This window comes from Dreissena polymorpha, chromosome 8 (assembly GCF_020536995.1).
Source record: "Dreissena polymorpha isolate Duluth1 chromosome 8, UMN_Dpol_1.0, whole genome shotgun sequence".
In the NCBI taxonomy this organism is placed as follows: domain Eukaryota; kingdom Metazoa; phylum Mollusca; class Bivalvia; order Myida; family Dreissenidae; genus Dreissena; species Dreissena polymorpha.
In genome coordinates this window covers 85679080-85706771 of record NC_068362.1, presented here as the reverse complement: position 1 = coordinate 85706771, position 27692 = coordinate 85679080, and the positions used below count along the sequence as shown (strand labels likewise).

The 27692-nt window shown below is 33.6% G+C and overlaps 1 protein-coding gene and 1 long non-coding RNA gene across 2 annotated transcripts in view; one reads left to right on the top strand and one right to left on the bottom strand.

Moving 5' to 3' along the window:
• The window catches only part of LOC127840838 (phosphatidylinositide phosphatase SAC2-like), a 419571-nt gene that overhangs the window by 6816 nt on the left and 385063 nt on the right, over positions 1 to 27692 (top strand). Inside the window, exons 3-6 of the mRNA XM_052369265.1 lie at positions 13548 to 13684; positions 15469 to 15576; positions 20822 to 20866; positions 21804 to 21980. Coding sequence (XP_052225225.1) covers positions 13548 to 13684; positions 15469 to 15576; positions 20822 to 20866; positions 21804 to 21980 — 467 coding nt within the window. The remainder of the gene's footprint in view (positions 1 to 13547; positions 13685 to 15468; positions 15577 to 20821; positions 20867 to 21803; positions 21981 to 27692) is intronic.
• LOC127840859 (uncharacterized) lies at positions 2822 to 4211 on the bottom strand. Its single transcript, XR_008030600.1, has 3 exons — positions 4145 to 4211; positions 3761 to 3927; positions 2822 to 3256 (listed from the first exon to the last, which is right to left on the bottom strand). It is a non-coding gene; the product is annotated as an uncharacterized LOC127840859 (long non-coding RNA).

Below are 27692 nucleotides of genomic sequence, written 5' to 3'. Positions count from 1 at the left end.
GTGGAATCAGAAATTTTCTATATTTGGTGATTTAATGGTTAGGGTTTTGAAGCTACTAATTCAAGAAGGGTGATTATTATTCAGGCAGAAAAGGAACAAAAACAAAAGGGCATAATCTTGTACCCTACAAGTCAATTAATGACACAAAACTGTTTTATTTGGTTGTGTTTAATTGTCAATTCAGAGTCACTACAAAGAAAAGTTTAGGGATGGTGGATAAAATGAACCACCGTTTTCACAAACAATAGTTGGTTTTGTAATAGATTTACTTTGCTATTGTTAAATTGTATACATGAGATTTTATAGCCATTGTACAAAGCGATTTCGTTATCAAGAAAAATAAGTTTTACTGGACTTTTAAAGAAATATTTTCGCTCTGATAGATAAAAACTTTTGCTGTTCAAATGAATTCATTACAAATGTATGTTATGTAGGCGCCACGTAGAATTGATTGCTCCCTGTGGAAATCCTCATTCTTGGTTTGCATTTGCTAGTTGTTCTTATTTTGGTCATAAAAACATGTGCGGCTGTAAATAATAGTGAAGCTTACATAATACAAATAAACAGATGTTTAGAACTTGATAGGACGCCGGGAAATCCCTTAATGGCATTGGTTGGGTCGGGTTAATGTCTTTTAAAATGCAGAATTACAAATCGAAAATAGCAAATTAAAATAAGATAAGTATTTACAATCTGAGACAAGATTATTTATTTTTTGGAACGAATTAATTTTGACCTCTTTGTCTGTTTACAATTTTATAGCATTGCCACTTTGATAACTATAAAAAAAATGCACATTAGGTTGCTTTGCTGACATGTTCATTACCTAAGTCTTTATTTTATTTTATCTACCAGTATAACACATTCTCATCTAGTACAAATTAAAGAGCAATAGGAACAAAAATTATTTTTATAATATTTCTTTTATCTTCCTTTTGTCCAAATCTATAATAAATTTATGTTTCAGCATTAACATTTATTAAAAATTTAGAATTTCCCTGGCTGTTATTAGAGGCGGTATTTATATGAGCCAAGCCAAGAAACATTTAACAAAGCATCATTTATAATCCTGCTGATGTATATTAAGGCCTAATATGGCATCAGTATAAATTCCAATACAATTTTTTTTTAAACATTTGTTGCTTAAATCTTGGAGCAAGGTTGGAGCATTATTTATTTATTTTTAGTTTTATTACAAAGAAAAACAGTGGTAATTTACTCTCAATGACTTTTACTTATGTGAGGCCCAAGTAAAGATGAAATTGCGGAAAAGCATGAAACAACAGATCTGAAGATCTGATGTAACAAGGATGCAAATTAAGCTGTCAATAATATTAACTGACAATTCCAGTCCATGTCAAAATGGTCCTATAATTTCCTACCTTCATTGTCTTTATGGCCTTTTAACTGCTAATCAATAGGCCTTTGGCAGGAAAAAGTCAATTTGACTTCTATCATGACTCCCTTGTTGTGAATGTAAGCATATATTGATGAATTAATCATCTTGTTATGGAAACAGCTAACCCTAGTGTTCTTGTGGTAATACAATTGGCATAATTGTTTACTTAATTTGATCAAGTTGCAGTGTACCTTAATTGTTTAATGTACTTAAGGCTGGGACCACAAAAACATTAAAGTGCCCCTAGTATAAAACTTTATTCACTTCACCAAATTAGTTAAAACTTTCCATTCAAATTAACCTTTCGTTTTTTTCCCGTTTATAATTAATAAATGATATTCTTGCATCCCCTCTTCAATACCAGATGTAGGGTACCTAATAATTATTATTCACATTTGAATATTCCAGAGCTGATTTTGTGTCAATGATTAAATCCAAATATTTATGGCTTGCAATTATACCCTTCCCAAATAAGTGTGTAAAACTCGAGTTAAACGCGAGTTTTATCCGTGTTAAACCAAGCGGTATTGGCAGTTGGTTTTTAGTGGGTTTTGGTATGTTGGTTTTTGTGAGTTTTGGTAAGTTGGTTTTTTCTGTGTTTAAAGTGGGTATTTTTACCAACTTGGTTAAAACTGAGTTAAACACAGAAAAAACTCACTTGTTACATAAATGTGGGCTTTGGTAAGTTGGTATTTTGTGAGTTTTGGTAAGTTGGTTTTTTGTGAGTTTTGGTAAGTTGGTTTTTTGTGAGTTTCGGTATGTTGGTTTTTTGCGAGTTTTGGTAAGTTGGTTTTTTCTGTGTTTAAAGTGGGTATTTTTACCAACTTGGTTAAAACTGAGTTAAACACAGAAAAAACTCACTTGTTACATAAATGTAGGCTTTGGTAAGTTGGTATTTTGTGAGTTTTGGTATGTTGGTTTTTTGTGAGTTTCGGTATGTTGGTTTTTTGTGAGTTTTGGTATGTTGGTTTTTTCTGTGTTTAAAGTGGTTTTTTTTACCAACTTGGTTAAAACTGAGTTAAACACAGAAAAAACTCACAAAAACCAACATACCAAAACTCACAAAAAACCAACATACCAAAACCCACAAAAAAACCAACATACCAAAACTCACAAAAAACCAACATACCAAAACTCACAAAAAACCAACTTAAACACACTTTTGTCTACAATAGTGTGTTTAAGTTGGTTTTTGTGAGTCTTTTGTTCGCTTAAGGGATCATAAAATTTTGCTTGTTTGACCTGTAACCTTTGTAAAAAAAAATATTTACACCTTAATGGTAAAAAGGTTATTTGAGATAAAATCACAACAGATCATTACAAGCCCCATGTGATTATAAATAATAGACACACACAATTTGCAAAAAACAATGTTTATATTAAAAAAAACATATAATGTGAACATTTTTACAGTGTATTTTTAACAAAACCAGGAAAACATCTACCCAAGATACATTATCACAATATGCGAGCACATTTAACATAATAAATTAAAATAAATAACATTCTCCTCTTTGGGCTACCACAGGTAAAAATGGGAGGAAGGGTATGAACCATGATTATATACAGTTTCAGTTAGTGAGGGGTGATACAGAGGATAAAATTAATAATAATTGTTTTTAACTGTGTTGGTGGTACCGGATTTATGAAATGACAACATTAAGGAATCCTTCATCCTATCTTTTCCTGGAATAGCCCTTTACACATATTTACACCTATGAACAAAGGAACATATTGCTCAGCACTAAACAGTTTATATATTCTCCCCGCAGTACATGACACGAAGCCTCCTCAAGGCCCATCTCATGTTCTCTTCCACTGTTGATATGGGCAGGGCAAACTTTTTGGAGATGACAACTGAAATGTATATGAACAATCAATGCAGGATTTTACTGTACATTACAGTATTAAAAAAACATGTAGAAGTTTATTCCACCCAAATCAAGTCTGATCTGAATGACTTGATTTTGGTGGAATAAACTTTTACATCAATATCATCAGTTCAGATATCCCATTTTAACATCATCTACATTAGAAGGATTTCAAAAGAGGTTTTTGAAACAAGGAGGCAAATTACTGTTGCTTGAATTTTTTATATCGTTCAAAATTAGAGCTTGATCGTTAACTTTATACTGAGGTTATTTTTGTCTGCCTATGTGTTAAATTCTCAAAACTTTTATACACAAACACAATTTTTAGTAACTCTTAAATTTTAGCAGTAGTATTAAATTAACGCAAGACAGATTATGTGCTGGAGTCAAATTTGAATCAATTGCATTATGTTTGTTTCAAAATGAATATGGAGGCAGTAGAACACCTATATATTTAAATCCCCTTTTTCCCTATAAAAAAGAATCATACCAACCATGGCGTAGTGTTCAGCAATCAGGAGACCCTCTCGAATCTCCCCCTTAGGGGAGGTTGAACAGCACTTCATAGAGCAGTCACCAGCTGATCAGGTCTGAAAACTATACTGTCATGGCCTTTGCGAGGTGCGTCTTGTGCATGATCTCATTTGAGATCAGGTCCTGAAAGATATTTTATAATGTAAGTGATAAATATTGCTGTTATGGTATATCTTGTTACTATAAATATTATTAATTTAAATCAAAACAAGTTTGTTTGCTTGTTGTTTTTGTTTGTTTATTTTTGCAATTTAAATCCTGTGATCACATGTGACTTAACGCTTGTCATAAATAATTAAAAGAAATTACGCGTGGTAGAAAATACTGTTTGAAAATGTACCAAGATATGTGGTCTCATTTGGCTGTGTGGACTGGTCGGAAGTGTGACGCCTTTCAAATGCTAAAACCTGTATAGATTTACCTCTCAGCAAATCCAACTTTCCTTGGTCAAGGACAGGGCTCGGTTTTCCCACTCCTGATCTACTCAAGTTGGGCTGCTCGTGCAGGGTAAAATCTGGTGTCAAAATCCATACATCAGTTAGTCCCCCTTCTGCTGTCTTTTGGCAGGAATATTCTATCCAAAGAATCTTCCAATCAATGTAAATTTCACCTTGGGAGTTTAACCTTCAAATTTAAAATATAAAAGTTTTCATTGAATATGTGGAAAAGAAATCTGTTCATTAATGACCAGAAATAGGTATAAATAACATTTAAGATGACAATAATCATAAAATACAGCCATAATTATTCAAATGGTGTTGTTTTTCCTTATAATTGCATTACATTTATACTTATCCATTTACATTTCCCAGTGACAATACATAAATATGATAATGATCATAATTAATTCAATATAAAACTAAATAAAAAAGTGATGTAAAAATGAAAATACAAACCTAAAACAACTCAGTGTTCTTCAGTATTCCAAGATAACAGGCAGTTGATGAATTATGAGACCATATCACTTTAACCATCCACTTTGAATCTCCTTTGCAACAAACTTATTGTTGAATTACACATTGTAGTACATACACATTGTTTACCACACAATACTTCATGCTGAAAGTTATTCAAGACATTTTAAACTAGAATTATAAGTCTTAATGTTACTCAATTATACCTTAAAGCTCAAAGTCAGTTGATGAAAACCCCCTTTGTTTTCAAAACATAACTTCCTGTCTCCAGCCAATCAAAGTCGCTTGTTTTCAAATAGATGGTGGCTCAGCCAATCAAAAGTCTATCAACACCCCTTTGTTAGGCCTATAGATGGAGCACTGATACTGTGATAAGAATTAATGTTTATGATTTAATTGGGGGGGGGGGGGGGTGGGGCTAATCTCTTATGTGTGTCAGCCAATTACTAAATCTGAGAAATATCTACTGATTTCAACACCAACATATATGTATTTATTGAATAATACACAGCACCCTTAGCATATTATATTAAATTGTGAATATTTAAAAAAAAAACATGCTGAATGGTGTTAGCAAATAATATTAATAGTATAAATATTATTTATTTTTATTGCCTTTTAAATTGTATGTTAAAGGTCAATGTGGTAGGCATTAATTGTATTGGGGTTAAATATCAGTATAAGAAAGTTAAAATAGTTATTGTTTTTATGTTGAGGAGATATAATTGATGCTGGCAAGCCCACATAAGTTTCCATATATTAATCAACACTTGCACACTGAAACTAGTTTTATTTATTATAGAAACAGTGTCACTCTCCCCCTCAAAAAATGAATAAAAAAACACACTGTAAGTCTATTGAATTCTCCAAAGAACATGAATTAAATGGAAGTATTCACATTTTTATAGATGTGTGATTGTTCTTATAATATATTTAATATTTATGTATTGATTCAAAGTGAAAGACAAACAATTTCATATTCAGGTATAAAACTAAGTTTGAACATTTTAACATTTTTATAGTATCTGTGAACCTGTGATGTTCTGAAAGAGCAATTTTTATCCAATGTTTCCTTAAAATTATGGGGAGCCCATAAATGTACAAAAGGTGCAATGGCAAACAAGCTGTAAAAAAGCCCCTTTACAATTCACCTTGATAATATATGGCTATAAACATGAAACAAAGACCTAGTTGAAGAATTATTGTTTTATTGTTGAGTTATGTTAATAAACAAAAGACCAACTTATTGATAAGTGTGTTAAAGTGAGTCTTTTAGCCATGTTGCGGCTTTCAAATTATTTATAAAAAGACCAACTTAAACTCGCTTTAACCCACTTCTGTTTATAAAAAGACCCACTTCTGTTGTAAAAGACTCGCTTATGAAACAAAAAGACACACTTAAACACACATAAACCAACTCATAAATAAAAAGACTCACTTTTGACACATAAAAAACCAACTTCTTACAGCAAAAAAACTCGCTTTAACACACATCTACTTTAAAAAACCAACTTTAAACTCAGTTAAGCACAGTTTAGCTCACATAAAACTCGCTTTTATTAGCAAAAACCAACTTCCGCTCAGAAAAACTTAGAAAAAACACAGTTTTATGTTGGTTTAAGTGTGTTTTGGTATGAAAGTGGGTTAACTTTTTGCAAGGGTATTGACAATACATTTTCATTTTCCCTGATTTGATGTGACATATTAATTCGTCTCATACTGTTCTTCAACCTTTTATTAGTTTCTTTAGTGCTTGCATGAGTTCATTATATTAGCTATCTACTAGGTATATATTTTCCTGATTAAATAAGACTTATTCCGTTTAGTTGAATGTCATTTGTGGCAAAGCTCTGGTATGGCAGGGACAATGGGTGGTAGCAGAAAATAGCGGCAAAATAGCTTCTTTCTTGGATGAATCAAACGTATTAAACCACAGACATTGTTACTGTTAGTTACCAGGGTCATATTCATTCTTAATTGAGAAGTCAGATTTATTTTTGTTCTGTTTTTAATACTCATGCAAGGTTTTAAAGGTACCGTCAACCATGACAATGAAGAAAGGTTGTAAAATACTGTATTCTTTTACAATTATTAGTCGTGGTTGACGGTACCTTTAATAGGAATTTTGTGAAACTTGCACGATTATCCGTTTCCTGAGTAACACTAGAATGCCTTTGCTTTCATTCACATTTTCTTAGCATCTATTTCATGGCTTCTATTAATTTAGACTCTTCTCCTATGAAAAGTGCGGTCAATCATGATGAAAAGACACAACTTTAGATAATTCACCTTGAACAACAAATTATATTAAAGACTGGGTCAGAATACAGTTCAAAAAAACAGCACATAAAAAATATAACAATTTTTTGGCGTTAGCTGTATACGCCAGCTTTTCACCTTAGCCTGACCTTTGTTAGCGTCCAATAGAATTCAAAAAAAACTTCCCGTGGCCAAGTACAGATGAATACACTTCATTGACTGCATTGGCTTATTTGATAATACCACTAGAACATTGGAAACATGTCCACGTCTTTGTAACACTGTTTTACTGCGTGTTCAACATGAAACAGTTTTATCTCTAATAAAAAGGCTTAATAGATAGAACAGTTTTACACTCAATCTTGACATCAATACAGTTTGTGCGTGCACCTTTTATTTTCAGAGGATTTTCAGTGCGAGAACGTTGTGTACTTAAAGGCCATGTTCTCATATTTAGTACTGACTTCCATATTCCTGTCAACATGTTATATGTAAAAGTATAAAGAGCAGTGGAAGCGATGCCTCACTTTAATGCATTGCATTTCAACCCGCGAGGTATAAGGGGTCAGTTCGCGGTTAGTGTGTTTGAATGTCAGAGTTTATATACAGGTCAGACCTTATGTGCTGTTCAGAGTTCGCGGTCAATAACATAAAAGTTATATAATAAAGACGCTATAGCGTGAACTAGGTAAACTGGATTTTTCTTTACCACCAGAAAGATGTGAAATGAAGATATCCAGCGATATTATTTTATGGCATGTCAATAATAGATTCTTAATGTGTTTTCAACAATACCATGATAAATATTATTTTTAATTAATTAACAAGAATTATTCCATCATATTTACTAATGTATTATTGCAGCATATTGACTAATGTATTAAGTATGAGCGCGATGATTCTCGATACTGTTAACAATCAAATCAAATACACGTAGCAATGCCCGATAAACCACTCAAACAGGTTTGTTCGAAGAACGCGCGTATACATATTTAAAATATGTACGGAGACTTCGCGTGTGGCCGGTTGACTTTGGTTTTCTGTTTTGTATCCCTAGGTTTATGACCAGCAATATGTAATTATGTAAAATAAGCCACGAAAACTCCGCGTAGCATTCCGTACTGCGTTTGATGCAGCTAAAAACTGCACAGAAAAAGATATTAGCTATCCTTGATCTCATTCATTTAAATCTTTACCTTCCATAAACTCCAACCACAATCAACGCCGTATATCTTTTTTAAAGATATTTCTTGTTTAATCTAAAGGAAAACACAAGGTCAAAAATATGTATAAATTAGCCTATCTTGTATAAAGGTGGGTTCCCACTGCCGATCCGATCAACTCGATCACCCCGATCACCAAAATTTCCCGACCAAACCCAACCAAGCTCGACTAAAAAGGGTATACACGACTTCTTCTAGACCTCTTGTCGATAACACACGACCCCGACACGACTCATTCACGACGTCCACTCAACCATCTTTCCAATTTCCACTCGATCATCATGACCTATATGCGAGCCCTATACGATCTCAGCTCGACCAAGTGGACCTCAGCTCGATCGCCACCAGATCTTCACTCGACCAGATCGTGATGGTCGTACTACAGTCGTACAAAGTCGCGAACGGTCGTTTATTGAAACTTTGAGAATAAAACAGTCAAACATTGTTGTTCACTAATCACTACAATCATCATGGATTTTTTACTAGTTTTAGCAGTATCAGTCGCCTTTTTGCCATTTCTTGGCATCTTTAGATGTTTACTTGTACGATTCTAAAAAGGTTATGAGAGACAAGCACGACGTTTTGCATGTGAGTTTTGTTTAAGTGACATGAGGTCGTGTATGGTCTAATAGCAATCGAGAAGTGATCGTGTACGGTCGAGTAGCCGTCAGGTAGCAGTCTAGTAAATCTTTACATAAAATTTAATAGAGGTCGAGTGGATCGTGTTGCGATCTAAAAAAACTCAGGTAGAGGTAGAGCGGATCAGGTTGAGATTGTGTAAAAGATGTCAATCCGATCGCCACACGATTGCTTCACGATCAACTCGATCTTCTACTCAACTAATACACAACCACTTGCCGAGCTCTTCTTGATCCATTTCCTACTTGACCGCTACTCGATATTTTTTTACATGTAAAAAAATATCGGGTAGGAGGCCTAACCAATGCCGAACTACCTGACCGCCCCCGATCACTCATGCCGACCGAACCAGACCAGAACCCGACCACTTGGTCGGGCTTGATCAAGTTGATCTGATCGGCAGTGGGAACCCAGCTTTATATGTTTGAACATTATTGCTGCTACATGGTACATGTATTAATTTGTTGTGTGATCATATGTATGTATACATTGTATGTTTTATATTGAATTAAAAAAGAATAAGCTTATTCCAGACTTCACTAGACTTTGGAGAACCCCATTAATCTGAAGGTACAAACAATGCTGACTCATTATAGACCCTTTGAAAATCATACATGGTACCTTATCAACCATTATTATTTCAATCAAACAAGCGCTGTTGAATAAAATTAGTCATTATTGCCTGAACCTAGGGTTTTCAGGGTCTTTTCAAACTCATGGGCAATCCAATTCTTATGGTGAATGCAGCAAAAAAGCCTTTCCTAATCTGGGATTTTTCCTAGATCTGCCTGAAAATTTTCTTTCATGGACAAAACAACTATTGACTGGAATGATTGCTAAGCCTATCCTTTTATTTTCCTGACATTTGTATTTCTAGGCCATGTATCAAAGTCGAGTAATCAGTTGATGTCTTTGAGATTTTCACAATATTTATGGAACCATTGGCCATCAGTTTATTGGTCTGTAGTTGTGAAGCAAATACATATCAGCAGCAACAACATGAAAGCAGTGCTATATTTTATAAGCCATCTCAGAAATTTTCCATGATATTTGTCTATGTATTGTTTAGGTTTTGAAGCCAATAATTTATGAAGAGTGATTATTGTTGGGGCAGAAAATTAACTAAAACAACAATGGCGGCATCTTGTGCACAACATTTTTATCTGTTAATGGTTTCAAGTCATGTCAATGTCACAGGAAAGAAACGTTTTTTTGTATAAAATTGGTATGGGTAAAATGAACCACCCTTTTCACAAAAATTATTTGTTTGTGTAATCTTTTATATGCATACAAGAGCTTTTATAACATCTGCAGAACAAGCAATTTGTTTATCAAGACAAATATATGTTTTACTTGACTTCTAGAGTACCAGTTATATTCATGATCTGAGAGACATAAAGTTTGGCCATTTAAAGTGAATATCATAAACATGTATGGTTTGTACATGACATGCCATATAGATGCCTCTCAGTGCAAATTATCATTCTTGGTTTGTGGTGGCCATTGTTCTATCTTATCATGAAAAATGTAAGACTGTAAATCTTAAACTTCAATAGTAAAGCTTATATTATACAAATATACAAATATTTTTGTTTTGGACTGGAAAGGTAACAGAGAAAACCCTTGAAAGTGTGGGTGGGGTTATTTCTTTAAAAATGCAGAATTAATAATTGCAAATAGCTATGATTTAAATAGTTTTAGTGTTATTATGCGTGACGTATGTGTTTAAACCTATTTGTCTGTTTAATTTTAACATCATTGTCATTTAAATAACTGAATAAGGTTTACATTTTGTAATAAATTTTGGCTGACATATTTAACCAAATTGGCATTATTTTTAAAAGTCTTAATATTTTATTACATCTAACAAAAAAGCACACTACTCTCAGCTTACTCATCTTAAAGTGTAGGAAAGTATTTTTATGTAATAATGTTTTCTTTAACTTTAGTTGGTCCAAAGCTAAAACTAAATACTATTTCAGCATTAAGGTACACATATTGTGTATTTAGTGATTTTCATAGATATTATATAGAGGATATTTGTTGGATTCGGTGGATTATCGATTTTAATTCACGAGTGATAATAGAAAATAATATTTTCACGAGTGGCGCAGCCACGAGTGAAAATATATATTTTATATGATCACGAGTGAATTAAAATCGATAATCCACCGAATCCAACAAATTTTCTTTTTATTTTATGCTTTATTTCACAGTTTATATACATTGTTAAAGAGTTTAACTAAAGAATTTCGTTGGGAACATGACGTCATTTCGTCAAAAAAATGACGTCATTTAACATAAACAGTGAAAATTATCGATAATTTTCATTGATAATTTTCATTGTTTGAAACAGTGAAATTATCAGTTTTAATTCACTGATATTTCTCTATAAACCACAGGAAAGCATAAAATAAAAAATGGTCATCTATCATGCTTTTTCTTTTCACACTTTTATTTTCTTTCTATTATTCAAGTTTATTTTGTGCCATTTGATACTTTGTTACTTTTTTTTTTCCAAATTAGTGGAGTTTTTAGAGAGAAATGGAATAAGAATCCCAATCTGGTTCCCAGCTTCAATTATAAACAAATAGGGCAGGTAAACCAGACTATGTGAATCCCTCCATGTCTTTGTTGTTTCTTTTAAAAAAAAAAAAAAAAATCTTTATTAACCTGGTCCATAGGTATGTGTAGGTCGAGGCCATCCTGCTCCATACCTTAATACCTTACAAAAGATTGTGTTAGTAGCTCAAAAATAATATATATATATATATATATATATATATATATATATATATATATATATATATATATATATATATATATATATACCAATACATAGTGCCAGTTACGCGGTCTCTGTAGTTTTCAGACTGTACTTACGAGGTCAATATAAAAACGGGGTCTATATACAACCCCGCAATCTAGGCTCCTTTAATTACTATGAGGGGGGTGTAGGGGAGGTAATGCAATCAAATCTCACAATAAGGTCTTAAATCGAAAACCACAATCAGGTCTGAAATTGAAATTGTATATACCTCGCAAATAAGTTCGCTATATATTTCCTTGTATAAGACGTTAAATAAATGACGTATTTATATACAATAATAATAGTAGGTACCCCTATATACCTTAATTCGTGTTTATATCGGATAAAAAAGGGTATGGAGATACATGTATTTAAAGTGGGAACCCCATAACCTATTTCTAAATCAGAGACCCCGTAACTGGCCATATGTGTGAATATATATATATATATATATATATAAACATTGTAAAAATCATACAACAAGAATTCATTGTATTAAAATAAATACACGTATTATAATAAAAGTACATGCACAAATAACACATATACTTTTTATCTATCTAGAGGGTTCATAAACATTAAATACCGGTATATGGAATACACAAATTAAAAAAAGTGTGAAGAAAAAAAAGCATGTCACCAGTGTACTAAAAATATGTTTAGTTGTACATATTTTGTTACAGTGAATTATATTGGCTTGGGTTCATTCTTGGAGTATTCTTACAACTGACCAATTAGGGAATTCATTATTTTGATGAGTTGTCTGTTTTTGGATTTCCCATGATAACAGAAGACTTCTTTGAAGTCCTGGAACATTTGGGATTTTGTTTGTTTGTTTACACAAAAGGCAATCTTTTAAATTTCAAGAAGCAATATATTAATAGGTTTCATTTTTTCAGTACAATTCCAAGAATCATGCCCTGGCAAGAGAGTGTAGGCATATTGACATTAGTTATATTCAATACGTTCGAAACATGTTGAACAATTATTTGGATGTGCTCACAACCCCAGAAAAGATGAGTTAAAGTTTCCTCATATTTATTACAAAAAGTACATTTATTATCATCAACAATTTTCAATTTTAAAAAGCAGATTTTTAGTACCTAAAATTCTATGTATTATTCTAGTATGTTACCATTGTATGTAAGTTATCTCTGGTTATTTTAAAAACAAAGCTGTGCACATACTTCCAGTCAATATTATTAAATATAATTATTGCATTCCTTTTTGATTCACTTGAAGGTTTTTCAGTATTTGAAATAAGAGTTTCATATACTAGTTTATTTTGTTTCTGGGCAAAAAAAATTTTAGGTTACAAGAAATATAAGCTCCATGCATGTAATTGGATGTTGATTTATCCCTCCTTGTCTCAAGGACACATATTTAACCAGGTTTTCCGAAGGAAAAAACTGGTTATTAGATTGGCGAATGTCGGCGGGCAGGCGGGCTGGCTGGCGGGCTGGCAGGCGGGCGGAACAAGCTTGTCGGGCTATAACTTTGTCGTTCATTGTGAGATTTTAAAATCATTTGGCACATTTGTTCACCATCATTAGATGGTGTGTCATGCGAAAGAATTACGTGGATATCTCCAAGGTCAAGGTAAAAAATGGCCATAAATGAGCTTGTCCGGGCCATAACTATGTCATTCATTGTGAGATTTTAAAATCATTTGGCACATTTGTTTACCATCATTGGACGGTGTGTCGCACAAAAGAATAACATCAATATCTCCAAGGTCAAGGTCGCCACAACTAAAAATAGATTTATTTTGAAACAAGTGGGGTAACTATGAACAATCAGTTCAGTTTGAGTTGTCTCCCTTTATCAGACTTTTTTTCAAATTGAAAACCTGGTTTTGTGACAATTTTGTCCCTTGTTATTATATTGTATTACTTTCAGACTCGGACTGGCGACTTTTGCTGATCAGCAAGAGGACATGCATTGGTCTGTTGTCAGGGGAACATGAGGTCTACCAGGTCAACAAAGTTGCCATGGTTACGCTGTCTGAGGCAGACCCAGTTGACCTTGAACTTGAGGTTTTGTTGTCATTTTTATTTTATTTATGTAGGATAATTTCAAGAGCATCAGTATTTCCAGTCATTGCCTTGTCGTATTCATAGTCCCATTGTACTGCATTAAACACTTTATAAACAGTAAACATTACTTACAATTAAATATAGTTGGGTTTTTAGCTCGGCTGTTTTCGGAGAAAACCCGAGGTATTGTCATATTCAGCTCGTCGTCGGCCGTCCGCCGTAGGCGTCGTGCTAAAACCTTAACATTGGCTCTAAAATCAAAGTGCTTCCACCTACAACTTTGAAACTTCATATGTAGATGCACCTTGATGAGACTTCTACACGCCACACCCATTTTTGGGTCACTAGGTCAAAGGTCAAGGTCACTGTGACCTCTAATATAAAACTTCAACATAAACCTTTTACATTCACTCTAAAATCAAAGTGCTTCCACCTACAACTTTTAAACTTCATATGTACATTCACCTTCCTCATTTCTTCACGCCACACCCATTTTTGGCTTGGCTGTTTTCGGAAAAACCCGAGGTATTGTCATAGCCAGCTCGTCATTTGCAGTCTGCCGTCCGCCATAGGCGTCGTGCTAAAACATTGACATTGGCTCTAAAATTAAATTGCTTCCACCTACAACTTTGAAACTTCATATGTAGATGCACCTTGATGAGACTTCTACACGCCACACCCATTTTTGGGTCACTAGGTCAAAGGTCAAGGTCACTGTGACCTCTAATATAAAACTTCAACATAAACCTTTTACATTCGCTCTAAAATCAAAGTGCTTCCACCTACAACTTTGAAACTTCATATGTACATGCACCTTGATGATTTCTACACGCCACACCCATTTTTGGGTCACTAGGTCAAAGGTCAAAGTCGCTGTCACCTCTAATATAAAACTTTAATATAGCCTCTACAATTAAAGTGCTTCCACCTACAACTTTTAAACTTCATATGTACATTCACCTTCCTCATTTCTTCACGCCACACCCATTTTTAGCTTGGCTGTTTTCGGAAAAACCCGAGGTATTGTCATAGCCAGCTCGTCATTTGCGGTCTGCCGTCCGCCATAGGCGTCGTGCTAAAACATTGACATTGGCTCTAAAATTAAATTGCTTCCACCTACAACTTTGAAACTTCATAAGTAGATGCGCCTTGATGAGTTCTACATGCCACACCCAATTTTGGGTCACTAGGTCAAAGGTTAAGGTCACCGTGACCTCTAAAAAAAATGAGAAAATATTCTGACAAGCTAATGCAGCCGAGCGTTGGCACCCGTTATGCGGTGCTCTTGTTACTCTTGTATGTCCATAAGGTAAAAATACATTTTGAAGCAATAAAAGACAAAGAGGCATTTAGTACATAGCAGATAATTTTTTAACACATATATTTATGTATTAATATGCATTGGTGTTCCATATTTTTTTTAGCTAATTGTGTGTTTTATGATGGCTGGTTTACTAAAGTCTGAGTGCAATGGATGCATCAATTTTGCTTCTGCCAAAATTTCACATACATGTAATTTATTATATATCTACACAGTCTTAACAGGGACAATACTTTCTGCCTTAAAAGGATTTTAATGTAGAAAATACTTCCTTTAAACAAAAAGTGCCTTAAAAGCAGACAGTTTTGTCCCTGATTAGCCTGTGCAGACTGCACAGGCTATTCTTGTCCAACACTTTACACACATGCATTATGCCCCATTTTCCCAGAACATGGCTCATATTTATATTTGTAGGAAGTCAAGTATTGAATGATGCTTAATAATTTCTTTCTTATTTGAGCAGCTGTGTGATAAGCACCATTTTGGCATGAAGCAGACCAAGCGTATAACTCAGAGTGTCGATACGCAGGCCAAAAAGAGGACATATTCAGAACAAAATAAACCAAAAAAGGTAACCACGTCTTAATTTTTTCCTAATTTTTTGTTGCTCTATTGGGTGAACATTTGAGTACCATGGATGGGCAAGCAATATTGTCACAACAAATTTCTTATAAATTGAACCGATCGCCTAACATCAATTACCTATATTCAGTGGGACCTTGCTATTTCAAAGTCCCTAGGACAATGAAAAATTATTTCAAATAACAATTATTCTGAGTAAACATTTCTGTATAATTTTAACAAGAACTGCAAATTCATTTCTGCTTGAAACACAAATTCTCGATGGAATAGTTATGACTTACTGTATATACTATATGTACTTTATAATATACCAATGGCTTCAAGTTTTGATAAAGTGAGATTGTGTTATTTGCAAAATTAACTTAAGATTTAGTAGAATGTGTTCTTTTTAGTTCATTTAGCACAAAATGCTAAAGATGAGCTATTGTGATCACTCTATGTCCGGCGTCCTTTAGCTCTTGGTCTGCCTTGTCAACTTTTATCTTGTCAACACTCTAAAGGCCACATTTTTTTGTCCAATCTTGATGAAACTTGGTCACAACGTTTATCTGGCTTACAATGTCAACAGTTATGACTCAAACTTGATAAAACATGGCCAGAATATCAGAATATTTATTTAGACAATAATTAGACCAGGTTTGAATCTAGGTTACCTGTGTTTAAAAGTTAGGTCACCAGGTAAATTGTTAGAAAAATCTTGTTCCAATCTTATTCCTAAGCCACATGTACGAATCAATCTTTATGAAACTTGGTCTGAATGTTCGTCTTGACTTTTATATTAAATCTAGAATGAGTTTGAATCTGGATTACATGCAACCAAAGCTTGGTTGCCTGATCATATGTAAGAAAACTTTGTTACTACTCAAGCGGCCATATATATGAATCGCTCTTTTGTCATAATGTTTATTTTGACATTTTCTTGGAGCTATTGTTCGAACCTGGTTTACATTTTTCCAAAAACAAGGTCACAAGGTCAAATCTTACATAAACCTTGTATTATAACTCAATCATGATGGAACTTGATGAGAATGATTTTTAAGACAATATCCAGGCTTTAGAAAAAACCTTAGTCGTGTGTGAAATTTAGGTTACCAAGTCAAATCCTAGAAAAAACTTGTTACCACTATAGAGACCACATTCATGACTGAATCTTTATAAAACTTGGTTTACATGTTTATCTCGACTAAATCTAGACCGATTTTTATCGGAGTCTGTTTGAACAAAAACAAGGTCACCAGGTTAAAACAGTAGAAAAACCTTGTGACCACTCTAGAGGTCATATATATTTATGATGCAATCTCGATAAAAAGTCAGAGTGTTTATATTGACATTTTCCCGCCCAAGTTTGAACCTGTCTCATGGACGTTGAAAAAGTAGGTAACCAGTTCAAATGTAATCCCCAATGTTTTTTTTTCATTGAATTACTAATGGTTGCCTTTCTTGAGGCAGTGATTCATTTTGAAATCTACATCAATGAGTCCCTGGGACTCGCATATTTTGAAACAATGGGTCTAAACTGAAAACAATGGGTCCCAGATTGTGTCTTTGTAAATTCGTTACAAATAATCAACTTAACATGATACGCCTTAGCCAGGGGCTCTATATTGCAATTTTACAGCTAAAAAAAGAAATAGGTTTATAGCAAGTAAAATCTTTATTCGTTTTACTTTAAATAACAAACATTGAAACATATAACATCTTAAACAGAGAACTTTTAACTTATTTAACAATTTGGACTGACTAGAGTTTTAATAAATTGGAGGACTAGTGTTAATAATTTTTTGGTCAAAATTATCCCTTTCAAACAGTGTGACAAAAGATAATTTCTGCTTTGGTCAAAAGGTTTAAACCTTCAATAAATATTTAGTGTAACAACACTCATACTGTATTTAAGGTGTAAAGCCTTCTCGCCTTGTTTTTTCTTCAAACATGGAGAGCTTTTCCCATAAATTCATCCCTGACAAAATTGCACAACTTCACTCTCATAAGTTTGTCTTGGTTCCCTACAGTTAAACTGTTCCTGAATTTGGTCAAGACCTTATTCTGTACATAAAAACCCCTCTCACATCCTGCAGTATGAACAGCAGAAGTCTGTGTTGTTATATGTACTTACTTTCTACGTTACATAGGATGGAATGCTGTACGATCTGTATCACTATTATGTATGTACCGTATAAAAATAAAAGATGCTATTTATTTCAGAACTTGCACATTTTTAATTGTCACATAGGAAAAAACAACAATGATCAATTAATCCAGAAAATTATAATAACATCGCTTTACAATATAACTGTCTGCGCTCACAACAGACGAACACAAAATGTGTTTTCCGCCGTTTATTCTTCACATTTAACCACATGTTTTACATTGAGGCTGCGTTATCGATAAATATCTACACACTGAGCGAGTTTAAATTGTTGAGGATCAATTTTTTGAAAACCTTTTTGGGTGGCATTTTCTTTGTTTACCATCCGGGACAGCAAATTAAACGTCCATTGAACTTTTAATAAAACGCCGTAACTGATTGGATAATTGATATATTTTAACCAATCAAAATACGGGTATTACATTCTGAATGTATTAATGTGACTAACGTTCTACTTTTCAAAACGGTGTTAACATGTGTTTCGCTTATCTCCACGCATCGAACTCGGTATCATGTACAACTTTGATGATGTTGAAAATCGGAATTTTAAAACAATGCATCCCGAGTACGCACATGTTTGAGAATGATGCGTCCCCAGAAAAAAATGTGCGTCTGGCACGCGGGACGCACATCAAAATGAATCACTGTTGAGACCACAGATTTTTTCTGGTCTTGACAACACTTGGTCAGAATATTTATTACAACAATGTCAAGGTTGAGTTGGACAATGGGTCACATATGTTATGAACTAGGTTAATAGGTCAAATCTAAGACCGACTTTGTTACCACTTTTTAGACCACATTTATGATTCAATCTTGATGAAACCTGGTTAGAACGTTTATCTTTACAAAATCTTAAGCAAGTTTGATTCTGGGTCAACTTTTTCCAAAAAGTAGGTCACCAGGTCAAAAACTACTCTAAATAAAAAATATTGTCAAAGATGAACAATTGAAAATTATTGAAATTACTTCTTTACTCATAAATCATTACATAATTTCTGAAAAATGCAACCATTTTATACATGAGCAAAAGCAGTGGAAAAGCATACTATTGAGATCAAATAAGTTGATTTTGTGGGTTATTAATGTTTTATTTAATGTTCATATTAGAAATAATACTTTCTCTGATCACTTTTAAAGTCAAATCGTCAATAAACTGAATTAAATGGGGTTTTTTTCTTCAGAACTCAAAAAAGTACTTTCTAGTACAGGCCATGATATATTAGCAGGTTTCTAACATAAAACAGTTAGTAAAGGCTGTGAATGTGTGCTAGGGACAGTGGCTATTTAATAAATAAGGCCATAATGCAGTATATTGTCAGTGTTTTTTATCCTTAATTTTATCTGTTATATGGAGGTAGGGTATGTGTCTTGTTGGAGGACTGGCTAATGTGTCTTTATCATACCACTGCATTGATATCTGCCTGATATAACATTGCCTGATATATTAAAAAAAAATACTATACTATAAAGTAATCATTTTTAGTAAAATCGAATCAGATTCAACAAAACAAACAATTTGATACCAAGATGTAATATATTTTAAACACAAAATGCAACACAAACAGCAAGAAACGTTTTTTACAAATATATAATATATGCTCATGACGTCATTATTAATATGTCAAACGCCATAAGTCATATTCTTTCCTGCTAAAACTGCAGCTTTTAAGCGCATTTTGCATTATTTCTTCAAAATAGGGGACTTAGAGGTATGATAAACAGAAAAACGGGTTACTGTCTGATCTTTTTGTAATATATCAGGCTCGGCACAAATAAAATAACAGCTCGGCAAGCCTATATTATTCTGAGCCTTGCCTGATATATTACAAAAAGATCAGGCAGTAACCTGTTATTCTCTATATATTTTGTTAAGAAATACTATATGAGCCACGTTCTGAGAAAACTGGGCTTAATGCATGTGCGTAAAGTGTCGTCCCAGATTAGCTCGTTCAGTCCGCACAGGCCAATCGGGGATGACACCCTTTGCCTAGCTTGATTTTCGGTAAGGAGGAACTTCCTTGAAACCAAAAATACCATAAAAGCGGAAAGTGTCGTCCCTGATTAATTTGGGACGACATTTTACGCACATGCATTAAGCCCAGTATTCTCAGAACGCGACTCATATGTATACCACATCCTCTCGAATCACCATGGATGTTTATCTTTCTGACAGTCTGTAGACACAAACCTGTGTGACAAAATACAATGTACAACATTAATCCATTTATGCATAGCGGACTCTCCCATCCTTCTAAATTAGATCAATTTATTTCCAAAATTAGGAATGTCTAGTATATTTATTTCTATATTTAGAATATTTCTTACAGAAATTCCTTTAAGCAAACAGTGCAGACCCACATGAGAAGCTGCATCATGCGGCGTCTCATCAGGGTCAACGCTGTTTGCCAAGGCCTTTTTTCTAGACGCTAGGCATAAATGGGTTAAAACTTGCATGAATTGTTGTTAGTGATATGAAATGTTGACATTTTTACTATCCTGTAAAAGATGCTAAAGTTGTGCCACTTTTAAAACTTTGAATTTTGATAACATGATTATGACCATTTTGCTATTATGACGACAGTGGGTGTCAATACTTTGACCTGCTCTCGTTTTTCTCCAATTTCAAGGAAACAAAAGCCTTCTCCTCTGAAAACTGGGCCAAATGCATGTGCGTGAAGTGTTGTCTCGGAATAGCCTGTGCATTCTGCATAGGCATATCAGGGACAACACTTTCTGCTTGTATGGTGTTTTTTGTTTCAAGGAAGTCTCTATTAAGCAAAAAAAATACAGTTTAAGCAGACAGAAAGTGTAATTCCTGATTGACCTGTGTGGAATGCACAAGCTAATCTGGACCGACTTTTTATGCACATGCATTAAGCCCAGTTTTCCCAAAACAAGGCTCATGACATCTTATGGTCGTGAAAAGCAGTACCAGTACGATTAGATTCCACACTTTAAAAAGTAATGGTATATCAAGGTTTACTTTTGTTTACATCAATTGCCTTATTGCTAAAAATATAATATATGGTATAATTGTTCAACAACCTACAGTTGTATCCTGATGATTGTGTTTTACATATTCCAGCGTGACTCAAAAGACAGGGATAAATTTGAAAAGCGGATTTTTGAGGTAAGATTCTTATTATAACAAACATTGATTCTGTTAGTTATGTTAACAAGTTTTTAAAGCACATCCTCAATAAATGATTTGACACAAACTCAATCAGTTTATTTGAATGCTGCAATCAGCCATACACTGAATAATGATCATATAACCCTTTACCACTCATAGATACGTATTTTGACACATGTTACGTCCCTTAGAAAGTTAACTTTAATTAAAGACCTTTCTTACTAGATTCAAGTTGTAAAGGTCAAGGTCACACTTTGAGTTCAAAGGTAAAAAATGGCAATAAATGAGCTTGTCCGGGCCATAACTATGTCATTCATAGTCAGATTTTAAAATCATATTGCACATTTGTTCACAATCATTGAATGGTGTGTCGCGCGAAAGAATAACGTCGATCTCTCCAAGGTCAAGGTCGCCATGACTAAAAATAGATTGATTTTGAAACAAAGGGGGTAACTATGATGAACAATCAGGAACAATGCACATTTTGAGTTGAATTGTCTCCCTTTATCAGAATATTTTTTTATAACAAATTATATTGAAAACCTGGTTTTGTGACAATTTTGTCCCTTGTTTATGTTTTAACTGGTTCCTGGAATTTAATATTATTACTTCTGATGGTCCTAATATATTTCTTGTTTTTTGCAATGATTCTTTAAGGAAGTTTAAGGAAAATTAAATTGATGTTAATTGTTCAAGGGTCTTATAAAAATGTATGAGTTAAACAGGTTCTTCAACATTATATTTAATAAGGTTCAATTAATAGAGCTGGATGGGAAATAAACTAGATGTTGAGATTAAAAAACAACAACAAAAAAACCCACTTCAATTGGGAATTTTTTGGTCCCAATAAATACTTTTTTTTATTGGGAATGGGACCAAATACCGGCCCTGAATTTGAATGTAAAAACACACTGCATTGTAAATACTTTTTCAGGAGCTGATGAAAATGTATGAGTCCAACAGCTTCTACTACTGTCGAACATATGATATCACACGCTCAGTGCAGCGCCAGTGCGTGCAGTACAGTCAAGAAGGGAGACCACTCTGGCAGCAGTGCGACTCTCGATTCTTCTGGAACATGCACATGCTGCAAGAAATCATTGAAACTCAGGTAGCGACATGGAAGCAAGCATTTGTTAATGTTTTCATGTTTAAACTAAGATTTAAATGCCTCCGTGGACTGAATGACAAAAAGTGTTTCTCTTGTCCGTCCGTTGGAGCATATGCCCATACAGCCCTACATCTGTAAGTAAGAACGTCCAGAAGATTGTGTTTTCAAACTCCTCTTTATAGCAATTTTTCTAAGAATTACGGCCCTTTTTCTTTGTGATGTGTTGCCTGAATTATGGCCCTCTGTTTTTTATGCCCCCGGTAGGGTGGCATATAGCAGTTGAACTGTCCGTCAGTCAGTATGTCAGTATGTGTGTATGTGTGTATGTCAGTCTGTCCGTCCGTCCGAAAAAAACTTTAACATTGGCCATAACTTTTTCACTATTGAAGATAGCAACTTGATATTTGGCATGCATGTGTATCTCATGGAGCTGAACATTTTGAGTGGTGAAAGGTGAAGGTCAAGGTCATCCTTCAAGGTCAAATGTCAAATATATGGCATCTGTCCGTCCGAAAACTTTAACATTGGCCATCACTTTTTAAATATTGAACATAGCAACTTGATATTTGGCATGAATGTGTATCTCATGAAGCTGCACATTTTGAGTGGTGGAAGTTCAAGGTCATCCTTCAAGGTCAAAGGTAAAAAAATAATAAATAAATAAAAAAAATCAAAGTGGCATTCTCATGATGCTGTACATTTTTGAGTGGTGGAAGTTCAAGGTCATCCTTCAAGGTCAAGGTCATCCTTCCAGGTCAAAGGTAAAAAAATAAATTAGTTTTTTCAAAGCAGCGTTCTCATGAAGCTGCACATTTTGAGTGGTAGAAGTTTAAGGTCAAGGTCATCCTTCAAGGTCAAGGTCATCCTTCAAGGTCAAAGGTAAAAAAATAAATAAAAAAAGTTCAAAGCGGCGTTATCATGAAGCTGCACATTTTGAGTGGTGGAAGTTCAAGGTCAAGGTGATCCTTCAAGGTCAAGGTCATCCTTCAAGGTCAAAGGTAAAAAAAAACAATTTTTTTTTCAAAGCGGCGCAATAGGGGGCATTGTGTTTCTGACGAACACATCTCTTGTTTCCTCTTCTTTAACTACTGCTTGAATCTCGGTTAAATGGCCTGTATGTCTACATGTACATGATTATCAATTAAATAAACTGGTTGCTTGCCTGTCCTCTTCAGCTATTTAAAGGATTTATTTTCATCATTGATGTTCGTAAACACTTAAATCCCGTATACCATAAGCTCTTGTTTCAGTACTGCAGGTATATTAATTTTAATTACGTATTAGGTTACTTGAAGTATGACATGATTCGATAAGAATGCAGCACAGTTTTAACAGAAGCTCAAAATCCAGTATACCTTAAATTCCAGTGAAATAAAACAATAAGATAGTCCAATCTATGTGATTATGTCTCCCGGAACTACTTTTGCTTTATCTCGACCCCTTAAAGAATTAAACTGCACGTGGCTTGTAAAGTTTGCACCCAATACGCTCATTACGATGCCTTAAAGTGATATTATGGGCATTTGTCACTGTTAAATTGAGCTGTAAAAAATTAACAGGTCAAAAGAGTTAGTTAAATTGTGGTTACTGACCAATTATCTGCAACTCATCTTGCTACCAAAACAATATTTATTATATTCAATATTTTTTTAAATGACTCACCCAGTCCTCTAAGCTTAAATTATCCGTAAAACAAAATAGTGTCTTTGTGTCGTATAAACGAATCTGCACTAAAACTAGATAAACAGTTTATAGTGCTGTTTAAAAGTTTGAGTTTTTTTTTTGAAAAATGATAAAAGATAAAAAAAGTTATAAGTAAAATATGTTTTGCATTAAGCACCCTTTTCATACAAACGTCCTATTTACGTGCACAAACGAAATACGCTTGCTCGACATTTTGTATTATCTGCACCCTCAGCTATGCCTTATTTCCCATAAATCATGATTTACCACTACAGGGTGCAGGATCGATGGGGTTGTTTACATCCATTTACATTCATTTGTGAACCCCAAAAAGTCATGTGATCCTGCTCCTTGACTGGAAAAAACTACTACCTGTTTTCATAAATATATTTTTATGCATGGTGATTCATTCATACATTTAATAGTGCCCAAGCTAAACATGAGATACATATTTGGTAAAAGTATTCAATATGTTTAAATCAACTTAATTAAATGTGTAATAAAAAACTTGCATTAAAATGCTTGCTGTTCATAATCAGGGGAGACAATAATGCTTTTTAATAAGATGACTTTGGTATTGTAGTCTCCCTTTCCATAGAAATTTTAAGCCACTCTTTCAATATTGTTTGTTAGTAAAAAAACATAATACTCTATTTACTTTGAAAATTGTGAATACATTTGCATAAGTCATCATTGAAAAAGTGTTATTTCATAGTGTACAAGAACATAAAACCATGATGTATTATGTAACGAGTTGGTTCATGTTTTTATGCAGTTTGAAGGAGGCAGCATAAAGCAGTCTCAGCGATCGCTTTGCCATGTATTGATGTTAACCATCATAAGACGCCATGTTGAGTTGAAATGTATGTCCCTACCTCTTGACCTCTCACTTACCGGTAGATATCAAAAATCAAAGTTGACCATTAAAGAGGCCATTTCAGGTTTTGGTAAATTGACAAAATTAAAAAAGATTCGCAAATGTTCGCTGTAATTATGATATTTGTGAGGAAACAGTAATACTGAACATTTGCCATCCTCTAATATATCCATTATATGCATCTTTTTGCAATTTAAAAAACTGAAAATTATAAAGCGTTGCAAGGCAAAACATATTGAATAATTTGGAGAGTTCTATGTTGTCGTTATATTTTGTGATACTACCAGGATTGCTTATATAAATTATTAAATTCATCACTCATTGTATGGGCATGGATGGCCGAGTGGTCTAAGAGATAGACTTTTACTCCAGGGGTTCGAGCCCAGTTGAGGATTACTTTTTGTCTGTCTTTAATTTTATTCTCGCGTTTCTACTGGAGTTTTTAGATCCAAATTTTACATTCAAATTTATCAATATAAAGCATTTTATGACTTACTTCAATACATGCAAAAATCTGTGGAAAGGCCCCTTTAAACAGCTTATTTTTGAAATGAGTTGAGTTTTGTCTAAAAAAAAGTGGAATGTTCTCTATGGATCTTACTTTCATTCTGATCAGAGGGTATTTGTATCAATATTTGTTTTACAATGAAGTAAAATAATTAACAATTACCACTTTATATTAAATAAAAACAATTCAAAATGGAGTTTTTTTTGTATAAAATGGACATTAGGACCCTTTTATCATGATCTTTACATCACCAGCATTAGAATTTTATCATTTGAAAATCTCCGAACCAGTCTTTTTAGTTCAGGCCACCACTATGATTGGTAGCTCATTTTCAGAACTCAAAATGTGACAGCAATTTGTAGAAGTTTTTATGTTGTTTGCTTTAAGGTTTAATCTCACAGAAATGTATTTAGAAATGTTTAAACATACAGCAATGCATTTATTCCACTTCATAGAAGTTTACATAAGGCCAAAAAAAACAACCTTTGCTGTGTCATATTGATTCTTAGCTCACCTGAGCACAACTTTAGCTTCAATTATAGCATTTGGTCTGTCATTCATCATACATCGTCTGTCATCGACATTTGCCGTTTGAACACAATGAAGTGGCTAGACCACAGTCATGTTGGATTTGAATATGTTGATACAGTAATACCCAAGTGACATTTGCGAAGGACAAGTAGATATTTCAATACAATTGATTATGGGCAAGTTAATTATTTTGGTATTACTAAATCCCTAAACAAATTAACATGTAACAAAGAAAACAAAATCTTGAGGCCTTTTTAAACATAGCAGTCTTTGTTTATTTGTTTATTCCATAACTAAATCTAGGCTGAAACTTGTTGTACATAACTATCCAGTTCTGCAATGTCTGTAATTGAAAGATTTGCCAAAAATGAAGTGGAACACGTTCAGAAATTAAAGATAAACCTTAGAAGAATCATGACTTTAAACATCAATTAATCCTTTACCACTTAAATACCTATTTTTACGCATTTGTAAACCTTTAAAAAGTTAAATTAAATAGACATTTCAATTATTAAATGTAAGTTTTAAAGGCTTCATTTCCAACCCTAAGATACTGATGAGCACCAAACAGCATAAAACCTGAACAGACTGTAAGTTACTACTACCCCCCCCCCCAAAAAAAAAACAAACTAAAAAAAATAAAAAAAAATAAAAATGAAAACAAAGAAGGAAATCAAGTGTGGGTTACTCTGCAATAACTTATGGGCGGAACTTAATGTTTCGAAAATAGTTCCGAATAAATAAAGAAAATATTGCAGTAAAATGCACATGCTTAAACCCGCTCTAAAACAAATGTAATAAATGTAGCATATATATAAATGTAATGAAACAACAAATTGTATATTTGGTGATAAGTGGCATAACCACGCCTACAAAGAATGTTATTTGTTAGGAAACGTAATTCAAAAAACATTTATAACATGTCAGCTTTTTAGTAGCATCAATAAACGTGACGTCATTAAGTTTCTACGATTGTTGTTTTCAATGATAGTGACGTCATTTGCAAAATATTAATGAATGAAAACGACGTCATATGTTTTTACAATTCAATGACGTCACTAAATAGTGAACTTTGTACTAAGAAGGGCTGAGTATTGAAAATATAGTTCACGTCCTAAAGCATGAACCAAATCAATCAGAATCGTGTTAGAATCGAAATAATATTTTTCTATGATGGTTTGTTGTCGAATAACCCACAGTAAGTTGTATAGATGCGTGTTATTAAATCACTGGTGCTTCGCACTCGTGATTTAATTCCTACGCATCTTTACTCCTTACTGTGGGTTATTCGACAACAAACCATCATAGAAAAATATTACTTCTTAAATAACAGATAAATCAAAAGACTACCAAGAACAACAACATGAAACAGATATAAAACATGACAACCAAAAAAGTTTTAATTAATTGCTTGAGTCACTCAAGGCAGTATTTTTGCAGAAGAAAAGAGATCATACATATACGTTAACACGTATGATTTACATTTCGCAAATTCCAATATTACAAAATAAATGTAAATGTAGAATGCTCAAAATGTTGCCATCTTTAACCCATTTATGCCTACTGGACTCTTCCATCCTTCTAAATTGGATCAATTTATTTCCAAAATTAGGGATGTCTAGTATATTTATTTCTATATTTAGAATATTTCTTACAGAAATTCCTTTAAGCAAACAGCGCAGACCCTGATGAGACGCCACATCATGTGGAGTCTCATCTTGGTCTACGCTGTTCGCCAAGGCCTTTTTTTCTAGACGCTAGGCAAAAATGAGTTAAGTCTTTTTGCACATTAGTGTAGTAGACCAGTCCCAGACATTATTAAGTTTTTGATTACTGTTCCACGGAAGCTTTCAATGCATTATTTAAGCCTAGTAACTTTATAAAGGCTGTCATTATTTGTTAGATAAATGTGTTGGCAATTTGCACGCAATGCAACGATTATGTAAGGATTATTTCGTTCTGTATGGAAATTATCCAACTTATGGTCCTTAGAGTTTTGCGTGTTTATTCGCTAGGAATTCGTGCAAATTATAGAATCAGTGATTTGCTTTGCAGATTTGTAAGGATGATTGTTTAAAGACCCATTTCCTATTTCATTACTTTGTTACACAGG